The 13,924-nt window shown below is 52.5% G+C and overlaps 1 protein-coding gene across 1 annotated transcript; it reads left to right on the top strand.

Annotated features, from left to right (window-relative positions):
- Window positions 1-1,715: 1,715 nt before the first annotated feature.
- On the top strand, window positions 1,716-11,335 carry PLA2G12B (phospholipase A2 group XIIB). Its single transcript, XM_054637263.2, has 4 exons — window positions 1,716-2,172; window positions 7,173-7,261; window positions 8,388-8,553; window positions 11,185-11,335. The coding sequence occupies exons 1-4, from the start codon at window positions 1,722-1,724 to the stop codon at window positions 11,301-11,303; spliced, it is 825 nt and encodes a 274-aa protein (XP_054493238.2). The 5' UTR covers window positions 1,716-1,721; the 3' UTR covers window positions 11,304-11,335.
- The last annotated feature ends 2,589 nt before the right edge of the window (window positions 11,336-13,924 follow it).

Genomic DNA, 13,924 nt, shown 5'->3' with positions numbered 1-13,924 from the left:
GTGCTTTGCCTCCTCTGCAGTCCTGCCAGCATTTTTTCCCTCTCTCTTCGCCTTGGATCAGTCAGCAGGGACCAGGGGATGACAAAGAAAGCTGTGTTCTGGAACTGCCTCCAGAACAACCCTAAAAGGCTCTGCATAAAACAGGACACCAGGCACAGACACCCAGAGGCTCTTACACATTTCCAAGCTAGTCCCCAATAGCTGGTTTGCTCTTTTTTACATTAATTTCTGCCAGGCTGTTGGCAAAGGCTGGGAGCACTGGGACTGTGGAGTGTCAGGCAGGGCAGGGACTGAACCAGCAGAGACACCAAAGGCTCCACTCACTGCAGGACACAGCGTGGGACTCTTGGATCCAGTTTGCCCTGCCCTGGGGCTGTGACAACAAATTCCAGGGGCCATTTCCACCCACGACTGACAGAGCAGTCCCCAGCATGGTCTGAACAGCAGGAGAAGCCCAAGCTCTCCAGTGCCCCTGCAGGGAAGGCCTCACTTCCCCAGCACCCCCTCTGCCACGGGCCAGGGGTGACACAGATGTCACAAAAGGCTTACTCGAGGCAGGGATCTGCTGATTCCCAGCTGCCCTTTCCCAGTGTTCTCTGCATCTGGGTTTATCTCCCCAAAGGCAAAGCTGGTCTGAGGTTCCCCTGGGAGCTCCTGCACTCCTAAATGTCCCCTCACCCAAAAGTCAGCCCTGGCAGACTGGGCCTCAGAACAGATGGAACAAGCAGGCAGCAGCTGCCTCTGGCTCCACACCATTGCACAGCAGAGGCACTAACCAGCTTGTGTGCTCCCTTCCCCTCTTCTCTGACTTACCTAAGAAACCAAGACTTGGCTGTGGTTCCTCCTCCTTATCTCATGTCTGGAGCTCATCACCCAGGGCCATGTGCAGAGACACAGGCAGTGCCGTGGAGCTCTGGCCCTTCAGAAACTGCAATCTCCTGCAAAGCAATAAAATGCCAGAATTTGCATTTGTGTTTGAAATGCCTGCAGCCCAGCTCTCCTGAGAGGCAGTTCTGTGCTGGGGCACATCTAAAAAGCTTCCTAAGAGCAGCCACAACCCTCCCACACCATTTCCCTTCTCAGTTCTTCGTGAGTGGTTTGATTTGTCTTTTGCTGTTGGTTTTCACTTGGTTGCTTTCTGTATAATGAGCAGCTTTGAACCCTCCACCAGCTGAGCAGGCCCCTGGGTCCAGGCAGGCCTGTCCCACTCCAGAGCCAGGAGCTGCAGCTGGCCCACAACCCCTTCCCTGGCTCAGGTCTCAGTGCCATCCTTTCCTCCTGGTCACAACCTTTACAGCTTTAATTTACCTTTCACAGGAGCTGTAACAACCAGCCCTATAGCATCAGCCACACCAAAGGCAGTACTCACCTGCCACACTGATCCTGGAACTGGAGTGATGCCAAGGCATGCCCTGAATGTAGTGTTTGTCCCAAACTTCTCCAAGCTGCTGGATCAACCCCTCAGAAGCTCCGTGGGCCCTTGGGATTTGCTAGGAGCAGCACACCCAGCAGCCAGGCTGGGTGAAGCTCTCATCCCTCCCCTCCATGTGCCCAGGAGGCCTGGGAAAAAGGCAAGGGGTGCTCCTCAGCCTGCCTGAGCAGCAGAAATTTTGGACAGAGAGGTACTCCTCATGTCCCACAGGCCGGGGAGGGAGTGCAGGGCCCTGGGGGGACAGACCCCGCTCAGGGGTGAGGGAGGGTCCCCCGGGGGAGCCGCAGCCATGGGGACCGAGCGTGTCCCGGCGGGATTGTGCAAACTCCCAGCTCAGGGAGCTGAACCCGCTCCGTATCTCGGCGCTGCACTTTGCACCCCGGCTGCCGTGACCTCAGGCCGGCTCCCCGGGCAGCGTTTAAAGTCCAGGCAGAGCTGGTGCCGCTGCCTCCTGCCCGGAGCAGCTCATCCCCGCCGCTGCTGCCCCTCTGCCCCGGCCCTGAGCATGCGGCTGCTGCTGGGGGCAGCGCTCCTGTGCCTCAGCCTGCGCCCGGGCCACGGCTCCGAGGAGGCAGCGCCCGACAGCCCCGGGCACCAGGACTCGCAGGCAGCGCCATCCTATTCCGACTGGGGCATCGACACCATCCGGGATGGCTTTGAAGCGGTCAACAGCTACTTCGACTCCTTCTTGGAACTGCTCGGGGGGAAAAACGGTGTCTGCCAGTACCGCTGCCGATACGGTGAGTGAACCTCACTGCTGCTGCCTCCTCTCTCCTCGCCCTTTCCCCTCCTTCCCTCTCCTCCTACCCAGGAGCTGCCCCCGGCAGTGCTCGGGGTCACAGCTTCTGTGCCAGGGCCAGCACAGGGACACCGAAGCCCCTTCCCCAAGAGCAGCCAGCTCTGCAAGGCACCGCAATGAGCGCGCAGGACACAGGGGAGGGAGGATGCGGCTGCTCCTGCCAGGGCACACCGGTACCCGGGCACACAGGGCACACACGGGTACCCGGGCTGGCAGGGCATACCGGTACCGGGCACACAGGTACCAGGGCACACCGGTACCAGGGCACACGGGTACCTGGGCACACGGGTACCCGGGCACACACAGGTACCAGGGCACACAGGTACCAGAGCACACAGGGCACACACAGGTACCAGAGCACACAGGTACCTGGGCACACCGGTACCCGGGCACACACAGGTACCCGGGCACACAGGGCACACACATACCCGGGCACACACGTACCCGGGCTGTCCCGCTGCCCGGAGCCTGGCACAGCACAGGGAGGGGAGGCTGAGCCAGCTGCCCTAATCTCAGCAACCTTCGGAGCGTCCTTATCCAGCAGCTGTGAGCTGGCCACTGCCGCGGGCTGCAGGAGGAGGAGATAACAGCGGGACAAACCAGACGTCACCGGGAGGAGCCTTTAGTGCTCGAGGCAGAAGGAGGCAGCTCCTGCTTGCTTTGGACTGCACTTTGTGGTGGTTTACCAAACAGGATTAGTTTGGTTTGTCTGGGGGCAGGATGAAGGCCCCCAGCACCTCCCGTCTCGGGGAGGGCAGGGCAGGGGGCAGAGCTGGGGTGCACAGAGCTGCAGTGTGTGGGGTGACAGGGCCACAGGCAGCACGGGCCATCACCAGGAAATTCCTGCTGGAACCAGGAATGACCTGCTTAGGAACCAGCCAGGAGTTTTCCCACAGATTGTAACCTCTCCTCAGCCTCCTACAACTGTCCCACAGCAACACCTTGTCCTGTCACCTCAGCCTGCCCAGCCCAGCTGCCTGTCAGCCCCCTGCCCCACAGCTTCACCCCACACCCCTAGTGACCACCTGGGAAAGATGCTTGTGGGCACAGAGGGATTTCAACCCCTCTCCTCCCCAGAGCTTTGTTTTTCACAGACAGACTCAATGCTTTGGGGAGACCCCACTGACTCAGTCTGAGTCTGTCTGGATCCCATGGACCTCCTGCTCCTCCCAGGCCAGCAGCCAGGGCACTGGGACAAAGAGATGCTGCAGGGCTGGGACCTCAGCTCCCTGCCAGGGGAGGAGGTTAAAATCACTCTCAAAGTTGCTGTTTTTAGTTTTGTTTCATAAATAATGTCACAGAACCATAGAACAGGCTGAGTTGGAAGGGACCCATCAGGATCATTGAGTTCAACTCCTGACCCTGTGCAGGATACTCCAAGAGTCACACCCTGGGCCTGAAAACATTGTCCAATATACTGGAGCTCTGGTAGCCATGGGACCACTTCTCTGATGAGCCTGGAAGTGCTTCCAGTGTTCAACCACCCTCTGGGTGAAAAGCCTCTCCCCAACATCCATCTAATGTCTATGTATGTGTCCTCCCCCTCCTGCCAGCTCTGCTCCCCAGGCCCCACGCTGAGAACAAACAGGGAGCAGCAAGGCAGGAAGCTCAGCCCCATGGGATTGAGGCAGCCAGGTACCCCAGCCCATCACTGTGGCCTTGGTCCCTCAGTCCTGTCTGCAGCAGCTCAGGAGGGCCACGTGTGTCCCCAGTGCCTGGAGCAGGTGGCCCCCAGACCTCCCAGCAGGCAGCCTGTCCCACACTGACAGTGTGGCAGCCCCAGGCCATGTGTGTGACAGCCTCCTAAAGGTCCCCACCATGCTCCAAACTCGGAGCAGAAAGGACCTTGCCCTCCTTAATGTAGAGACTGAAAGCCCTGGCATGGGGCTGGGACTGCAGTGTGCCTGAGGCAAGGCTGATACTCAGAGCTGGTTTCAGAGAGCCTCAGGACTCAGCACACCATGCAGGAGTTACTGCTTTTGGACACATCCAGGGGGCTCTCCCTGCCTGTCCTTGTGGAAAGCATCTCCAGAGAGCAGCACAGATCCCTGCTCACACCCTTACAGGAGCAGTGTTTTACCTAGAAAGGAAAACAAGCCCATCGTTAGCCCAGTTCTCACCCTCTGCTGAGCAGCTCATTAATCACTGCCTGAAGGAGAACACTTCTGAAATGCTGCCCACGTGGCTCCAAGGGGCTTGCTGGACCCTTCCAGGACCATTTGTCCTTGCTAATCTCTGGCACAGACATTGCAAACAGGAGAGGAGAGGATGCTGGGATGCTCCCAAACCAGTGAGATCCAGTCCTTGCTCAGAAGGATGAACACAAACCATCTTTGTGCTGAATCAGGTCCTGATTGCTTTTCCTCCCTAGGCATGAAACAAAAATCATTCCTTCTACTTACTTTCATTTCAGCCAAGAGATACCAAAAATAGCTTATTTTGCCACAGTAAAGGTCAGGACTCACCTGTGATTGCCACATCCATCTCCAGCTGAGCACGTGGCTGTTCCAGCTGCAAGCCTCTCCTGATTTTTCAGCAGCTACTGAGGTCTGAAAACAACCAACTTGATGGATGGCTCCCTTAAATCAGGACATTAGGGTTACACTAGCATTTACTGGCAAATATCCTCCTGCTTACAAAGTCTCACTGGGCATCTCAGGGGAAACAAAGAGCCTGAGCTGGGAGTGAAGCCCTTGTAGCTTCCTCCTGGCCAGGCAAGACTTCATTGCCCTGCTCAGCTCTTGGTCCTGAAGGGCTTCAGAGGAGGGGGCACCTCCAGGCTGTGGGAAAAGAGCCTCCAAAGCCTGTCTCCAACAGGGATGGATGTGTGCAGGCACCTCTGCTCAAAGCCTGCCCCTGCCTGGGGGCACACAAACAACAATGGACCACCCAAAAGTGCAAGGAGCCCTGGGACCACCCATTCACCCAAAAATACACTCAGCTCCCCCTGCCAGTGTCCCAGCACTGCAGTGCCTGAAGCTCCTGCATTGCCAGCAGCTGCTCCAGCCAGCTGGCTGCTTTCCAGCCTCTTGGAACAGCTACAGCAGCCTGGGGGCATTAAAATGCATCAGGGAAACTCAGCTTCAGTTCTAGGGCTGTGGCAACAAGGCAGTGGCCTGAAATCTGTATCTTCTTGTCTGTAAGGATGGGCAAGCAATAAATGATAACAGGAGCACTGAGTCAATGCTTGTAGAGAGACAGGAATGCCTGATATTCCTGTTTTGCTTTGGTTTCCTGTTACCTACAAAACAAGATGTGGGAGAGAGGTTAATTGTGGTGTCTTGGACTTGACCTAGCTGAGAAAGAGTACAAAGGGGCACTTTATAAGTTTTAAAGCTCTGTTTTGCAGAGGGGAGGGGACAGGTTTCCTACAAGGGATTATCCCAAAGGCAGTTTGATGTTTTGTGGATCAGCACAATCCTTATTTATATGAGGGTTTTTTTCCTCAGGACAGCTTTCTAGAAGCTATTATACTATTTCTCTTATAATAGCTGTGACTTCAGCTGAATTGAAGATCTGGAAACACAGCTATTTTTGGCTGGGAACTGGATAATGGAGGTAGAACTGGATAACTGGATGATCTTAAAGGTCCCACCCAACCCAAGCCATTCTGTGGTCTCCACATCCCAAAAAGTCTCACTCCTACTCAGACTTGCCATTTTAACCCATTAACTGTTCTTGTTTTTTATAACCAATTATTTTTATATTATTTTTACATTCTTTTACATTTTTTACACTATTTTTACAACCAGTATTTCAAGCAAGACACTAAAATTTGACTCCATCCTGCAAAACCCACAGCGGATTTTGAACTTTCCTCTGCCTCCTGCATCAGTTCAGGAACATTTGAATTCTGAATCCCAGTTCTCACTCCCTTCCAAAAAAACATCAAGGCTCTTTTGGAAGGGGAAAATTGCCTGTTGGCATCTCCCAGCTGGACAGCATTTCAGTTTGTTATTTATTTGGTAGCAAATCTGTTATTTGCTATATATATATGTATATATATTTAAGCAAAACAGCTCTGGCAAAGTTTAATTGAGAGGTGCTGGGAGCACTCCTACATGGGTCCCTCTGAGGCTTTTGGCTGCAAGGCCTCCCCAAGGGCACAGCAGATTTATGGCTGAATTAACCACTGGCATTTCAGGTACCTGAACAGAAAAATGGGCAAAGTGTCTTAAATAATTCCTGGTGCTGACAAGAAGCAAGAAGTGGAAATGGAGTTTAAAAGAACCCAACCCTGCCTTGAAGGGCTGAATTAGATCCATTTTATGTCTGTATAAATTCTCTAGCCCTGCTCAGGGAAGCAGAAAGTTAACCCTTGATGTGACTGGCTCCAGAAGGCTCAGCTCACACAAGTTTTTGTTGGAGCATTCCCTCAGTTTATGTTTTCCCAGAGCAGGGACAGCAGCCAGGGAATGGCTGGAGCTGTGTTGGAGCAGGGTGAGGTTGGGTATCAGGAAAAGGTTCTTCCCCAGAGGGTGGTTGGGCACTGAACAGGCTCCCCTACAAAAATCAGATTAAATGCTGCTGGAAGGTACTGCTAGAGCTGGCTGTGAGCTGGATTCTTCCTGCATTGGGTAAATAATTATTCACAGAGGGAGTTCTTGCTCCTTTATGCATGTTAAGAAGGAGACTGAGGAAGGTGCAAAGATTAAAGGAACAGAAATGATTTGCAAAACATGGCAGGGCATCACCATGGGCAGAAAATGGACCAAGACCTGCTCAGAGCAAGATCAGACATGCAAGGTCTGGCACAGTTTGGGGACATCCACAGCACACCAAGAGTCCAAGAATGAGATGAGGATAGAAAGAAACCCCCTTGCTGAGCTAGCAGTGTTTGGGGATGCAGACCAAAGGGGAGTGCCTGGCACTCCTTGCTTTTTGAGTCCAGTCTTGGGAAGATCAACTTTCCTAACCCTTGTCCTGTCTTTTCTTTCCCAGGGAAGGCTCCCATGCCACGGCCTCACTACAAACCGCAGGAACCCAATGGCTGTAGCTCCCATTTTCTGGGGCTCAAGGTACCTGAAAGTGTATGTACTGTCCCAGCCACCGAGCCCACAGGATGCAGCTCTCCAGCACATCACCAGCTCATCATTCTGGGCAAGGAGAAGGCTGGGCTGGGCTCTGCAGTGGCTGACAATAACCTATGTGCACACAGCAACACCTGAGGGCATCCTCCACGCCTGCCCCCCACTTCTTCCCACACTTTTTGCCTCTGCCAAGCACCGAATGAAACCCAGAGGCTTTAATATTCCTCCTGCTCGTTATCTTAAAGGCAATTAATGAACACATTGGAATCACCAGGAAAAGCCTTCCCAGGAGGCTCTCAGAGCAGGGATTCCTATTTAGCTCATGCATTATTGCTGCCCAAGGAATCTGCAGCAATTAGGCAGATTCCTGCTCTGACAACCCCTCTCTTTGCAGGTCATTTTTCATGTTAGGTTTAATTCCTGAAACTCTATTTCACTGCAAACCTTGTGGGCATTTCTGTGGTGCCTTCTCTGTACCCAGGCAATCACGAGTGCAATGAAGGAACAATTCATCTCCTAAATTTTACATGAGGAAGGGCAAAAAGAGGAATAATTCATAACAAGCTAACAAGTGCAGTCTCTCCAGGAGACAGGTCTTCTGCCCCATCACCCTCAGGGTCATTAGCTAAGCTTACAGGGAGCAGAACTCCCCTGACCATGCTGTGTTTATCTCAAGTGCATCTCTGAGAAATAAGGCATTAAAATATTTATGGCACGTTTATTAGGCAAAAACCAGGACCTTGTCAGGTTGTGGGAAAAAGAGGAAAAGAAAAAGGGGCCTTTGCCACTGTTGGCAAGGACATGGAGCTGTCTGACAGATGCAAACTAGAAAATGGTCATGGAGGGGCTGTTTGCCACCTCTCTGCCAGATGTTGATTCCCTGGGATACAGAGAGAAGAGAATGTGATGTAGCCTGCACTGAGCCTGCACCACTGACACCACTGGGCTGCTCCCTCACCCTTGTTTAGATGGTGAAGGAGCAGCACACATTCCTCCTGCTGCCCTGGCTCTCAGGAACAGCTTCTGGAGAAGGAGCCAGCTGGGCTCTGCAGCACCTCAGCCCATCACAGCTGGGTGAGCCCGAGGCCAGGAGCCAACCAAGGGACACCTCTTTTCTCTTTCCCAGCTAGACCTGGGGATCCCTGCCATGACCAAGTGCTGTAACCAGCTGGATGTTTGCTATGACACCTGTGGGGCCAACAAGTACCGCTGCGACGCCAAGTTCCGCTGGTGCCTGCACTCCATCTGCTCCGACCTCAAACGCAGCCTGGGCTTCGTCTCCAAGGTGCAAGGTAGGATCCTGCCTCACATCCCCTGGGCAGGCAGCCTTTCCTTGCCAGAACTCTGCAGTGGGGAGCAGCAGCTCTGTGCTGCACTTGTCACAGGTGGGTGAGAGCACAGAGATCTGCCCCCTCTGCCACACACCTCTGGCCCAAGGCTGGAGACCTATGGTTATTTGCATTTGGAAAACATTACAATGTGTGAAAAAACCCATAAACAGCCCTGGAAGTAATTGGATGCACTCCCAAACAATTCAAGCATGGGCAGGAATCCTGTCAGGGGAGGGAGTCCTGTGAGAGAGAGTAGGGTTAGGAGTAGTATTGTGTTCAGTGATGGGATTTTGGTCCATGCAGTTATTAGGGTGGATGGCTTTAGGACTTTGATGGTGTTTAGGGTGAGGAAAACAGTTGCAGTTATTACAGTGTATAGGTAGAAGTTGAGGAGGGTGAGTTTAGGGTTGTAGATGATAATGATTGCTATTCAGCCCAGGTGGGAGATGGAAGAAAAGGGCAGGATTTTTTGGATTTGTGTTTGGTTGAGTCCTATTCATCCTCCCAGGCCTGCTGAGAGGATAGCTAGGATAGTTAGGAGTGTGGGGTTTCCACTTCCACTAATTTATCCAATTAGTTGGATGCACTCCCAAACAATTCAAACACCTTCATGGGATACCAAGAAGCCTTCCAGGGCCAGTGAGACACACACTGAAACCTGTATATGGCCAGGGGCCAGCAAAACAGAGAGAGCCAAGGACAGGGATCTGGTCACAGATAGGAGATGGTGATGGCACCAGGGACACACCAGGCTGGGGGTGGCTGAGCCACTGCAGGCAGCTCTGGATGGCTCAGAAGTGCTAACAAGCTCTAGGGATGTGCCAGCAGCTCAAGTGCCACCTTGGTTTTGCCTAATTTAAAAAGCCTCAGCCTGCAGGTCTGAGAAGAGCTTGTTTGGTAACCTCTGCTGATGCCCTGCTCTAGGGTATCCTTCAATATGCATTTGTTGTCCAAAGGTGCAGCCTGAATAGGACACACAGGAAGCCTGCATGACACCAGTAGATGCCTGCAGATGGCTTCCTACCTGGTCACATATAAATGCATGGAAAGAGTGCCCAGGACAGCAAGAGAAATCAAAGACATGGACTGAGACAAAAGTGCCACAGGCTGAGCACAGCCAATCTTTCACGGTCACCCTTATCAACAGCTCCTCACACAGCCAACTTCTTCCCATCTCTTCAGATTTTCCACTTTTTCATATGTTCCTCCTTGCTCTCTGCTTGCAGCAGCAAAGCAAGCCTAGATCCTAGGGGGTTAAGGTGGAGCAGAGCCCACCCTCCTGGGCTGAGCCAGGCAGGAGTGGATTCCTCCCTCTCTCTGTCCTGGCTGCTGTAGGAGGCACAGGTAACACCAGTGAACCTCTGAGCCATCCTCCCCTCGCCTTGGGCTCTGCAGATCCTGTCCCCAGGGCTGCTCTGAGCAGCTCCTGTCACAGCCCTCCTTCTCCTTCACAGCCATCCCAGCTCTTATCTGGCATCCAAAGCCTTGCTTTTCCCACTGACTCACCACAGCCTCTCCAGTGCCTGCCAGCTCAGCAGCCTCCTAGGGAACAGGAGCTCTGAGGTGCTTGGAGAGGCTGAGATAAAACAGTCCCAAAGGCAAGGCTTTCCCAGCTTCACCATGCATACAGCTATCAGTGCTGGTGCCAGTAAACAAACCCTAAAGATTTACTATTAACCTATTTATTTACTGACAAGCACTTTCAGGGTTGTTTTTTGGGATGAGGAGGGGCTGGTAGTCAGGCAGTCAGCTGCTCCAGCTGCTGTAGGATTTTTCATGCTGGCTGGCAGCTGGCATCATAACTCCCAAAAAAGCCCAGAAAGGTTGGTCAATAGTGGCTGTAGGCAAAATTCAGAGGAGAAGGAGTAATGTGGAGGTCTCCTGGGAAATCTGTTTGGTAAACAGTGCTGTTTGCAGAGCCCCAGATGATCCATCAACTAGTAGGGTCTGAAAGAGGTAATAAAGGAGGGGTTTAGGGGGGAGAGAAATTAGTGCCACCCTGGGGAGAAGATGTGGCCACAGCTCTCTTCACACAGAGCAGCAGGCACAATTTTTCCCAAGGATTTTTCTTGGGGAAGGCAGTGAGAAGCACAGAGAGAAAAAGACAAAAAAATTCTTATCTCTATTCACTGCTCTTGTTGTTTTGCACGTGTGGAATGTGTTATGGAGATTGTTTACCTGAAGTGATTTGTTAATTAGACACTGCTGAAGGTTGTTTTGATTCTTTGACCAGCTGGATCTATGTGTGTCGTGACTGTCTGGAAACTGTCATTGGTTTTTCTTTAGTATCTCTGCAGTATAGTATTTCTTTAATATAGTTTTAGTATGTATTAGTGTAATATAGTATAGCTTAATAAGGCAATTATTCAGCTTTCTAAATGGAGTTAGAACACATTATTCCCTACACTGGAGTCACCCTGCATCAATAGGAAGAGAGAAGGGAACCTCAGGATTTATAAAAACCCAGTTTCCAGAGAGAAAAGACAACAGCCCACACTTCCAAGGGCAAACCCCACAGAGCTCAGTGCAGGGCTGGGGCTGGGGTGCTGGGAGTTGCCTGTCCTTACCTGGCCACCCTGTCCTTCTCCACAGCCTGTGAATCCATGGCAGACACGGTGTTCAACGCTGTCTGGACCCTGGGCTGCCGGCCCTTCATGAACAGCCAGAGGAGCGCCTGCATTTGCAGCGAGGAGGAGCGCGATGAGCTGTGAGCAAGAGCAGCCTGCCAGTGTCTGTGAGGCCTTCTGCAGCACAGAGACTCCTGTCAGCCCTAGGGATGGGCACCTGAGCTGCTGCCAGAGCCCCTCTGCAGCACAGAGACTCCTGTCAGCCCTAGGGATGGGCACCTGAGCCACTGCCAGAGCCCCTCTGCAGCACAGAGACTCCTGTCAGCTCCTGTCAGCCTTGGGACAGGCACCTGAGCTGCTGCCAGAGCCCCTCTGCAGCACAGAGACTCCTGTCAGCCCTAGGGACAGGCACCTGAGCCACTGCCAGAGCCCCTCTGCAGCACAGAGACTCCTGTCAGCCTTGGGATGGGCACCTGAGCTGCTGTCAGAGCCCCTCTGCAGCACAGAGACTCCTGTCAGCCCTCAGAATGGGCACCTGAGCTGCTGCCAGAGCCCCTCTGCAGCACAGAGACTCCTGTCAGCCCTCAGAATGGGCACCTGAGCCACTGCCAGAGCCCCTCTGCAGCACAGAGACTCCTGTCAGCCCTCAGAATGGGCACCTGAGCTGCTGCCAGAACCCCTCTGCAGCACAGAGACTCCTGTCAGCCCTCAGAATGGGCACCTGAGCTGCTGCCAGAGCCCCTCTGCAGCACAGAGACTCCTGTCAGCCCTCAGAATGGGCACCTGAGCCACTGCCAGAGCCCCTCTGCAGCACAGAGACTCCTGTCAGCCCTCAGAATGGGCACCTGAGCTGCTGCCAGAGCCCCTCTGCAGCACAGAGACTCCTGTCAGCTCCTGTCAGCCTCGGGATGGGCAACTGAGCTGCTGCCAGTGCCCTTCTGCAGCACAGAGACTCCTCTCAGCTCCTGTCAGCCCTCGGGAGGGGCACCCAGGCCAAGGCATCCACAGCAGCCTCGGGGCAGGGCAGAGCCAGCCCATGGACAGAGGGCAGCCCCACTGCTCCTTCCCAAGCCCACAGGATCCCATGCCAGTTCTCTCCAAGGCAAGCAGGATGCAGTGCTGCTTATAAACACAGGACTTACCTTAAATACATGCTATTACCTCCCCCCACCCTGTAAGTCTCTAATTTGCAGTGCAAGGCAGTAGGTTTCTGCAAGCCCTGTGAGATTCCCAGTGCATGGATATGCAATGTACATTTTTGTACCCCTGGTGACAGACTGAAGAGGGGTAATTTGCTTTCAGTGCATTGCTCACACCCATCCCTGACACTTCCCATCCTGTCATTACACACCCTGACAACCCTGCATATTTAAATACTTGGTGGACCCTAAACTGATTTAGGATATCTGGAGATTTCTTAAGCATGAGTTAAGGAGAAGGGCTTGAGGTGTTTGTGGTACCAATTGATATTCAGGACCAAAGCCCAGCATTTATCAGATGTGAAATCACAGCCCTCTACCCCAGTCTCAGGAGAGGAAGCCACTCTTCTTCTGCCGGTGTCATCCACATCTATTTAATTACTTTTCTCCTATAGCATTTAACAAAGCTTTGCCCTTAGGATCCCTTTTCACACAAAATGGCTGGGTATCCACCTCCATCTCTAGCACAAGCAAAACAGGAAGCTCACAGTGGACTTGGATGAGATATTCCAAATTCTGGAGCCTTATCTGTCAGGTGACAGGACTTATGTGCTACCTCTGTGGGGCTGCTATCAGCAGCCTCAGACATCCTTCCTTCTAAAATGTGGTTAATACTCCCATCTGTTATGAGGAGCTTTTGTTGCATGCAAAACCAGAATTTCAAGTGGTGCATGGCATTTTGCCTCCACAGAACATTGGCAGAGAGCTTTCAGCTGGGTTTCTTGTTGGAAGGAAGTTGCTGCTGGGTGTGTGCGTGCCACGCCACGTAAATATTTCAGTGGCTCCTGCAAACATATTTATGGTTGTGTTCTTCCATCTGCCACAGAGAAGTTAAGGCTGCAAAAGGGTGATTTAACAAGAATGGAAAGAGTCTGTCTTGGTTGCTTTCCTTCCAGTTTAAATGGGTTTAAAATGTATGCAAGGAGCTATAAATTATTTAAGCCCTGTTCCTGCTCCTGCCAGTCATCTTTGCCTTACAGTGAACAGCAATGAGATGTTCAGCTGGCCCCAAGTGGGCTGGGACAACAAGAGCCCCCTGGTACCAGACCAGGAAAATGGAAGTGACTGCATGGGGTGTACTGGGATGTTTTCCATCACAGAGGACTTCAACACTGCTCAGATGTAAGGAGAGCTTTTCCTAGCTGGGCTAATGCCACTGGAGAGGGAATTCTGCATTGCTGAGGTTCAGTGCTCTGTCAGAGCATGAGGCTGGACAGACAACCTTGATTACCCAGCTAAGAAATACCTGCTTTTGGCTAGGGATGGGAAGGAAACATTCCTCATCCCAGACACTGCCCAAACTTTGTATTTTGCTGGTGAAATAGTGCCTGTGGCCAGTTTAAATGTGAACCTACTCCAATGATTAAATGACAAAAAAGAAGTTAAAATATCTATATTGTCTAGGTTCCATAGCCAACTGCATGGCAAATATCTTCAATTATCTTACAGTTCAAGTGATATCAGGTTAAAGCCAGGCAACTGCTGGCAGGTGATGACATACACTGGAGAAATCAAAGGGTTCTGAACAAAATCTCTGAACCCAGACTCTGATGTGCTGGAGATGTC

The sequence above is a fragment of the Agelaius phoeniceus genome, chromosome 9 (genome assembly GCF_051311805.1).
Source record: "Agelaius phoeniceus isolate bAgePho1 chromosome 9, bAgePho1.hap1, whole genome shotgun sequence".
Lineage (NCBI taxonomy): Eukaryota > Metazoa > Chordata > Aves > Passeriformes > Icteridae > Agelaius > Agelaius phoeniceus.
The sequence above is the reverse complement of the archived record's forward strand: the minus strand, read 5'-3'. Positions and strand labels throughout refer to the sequence as shown.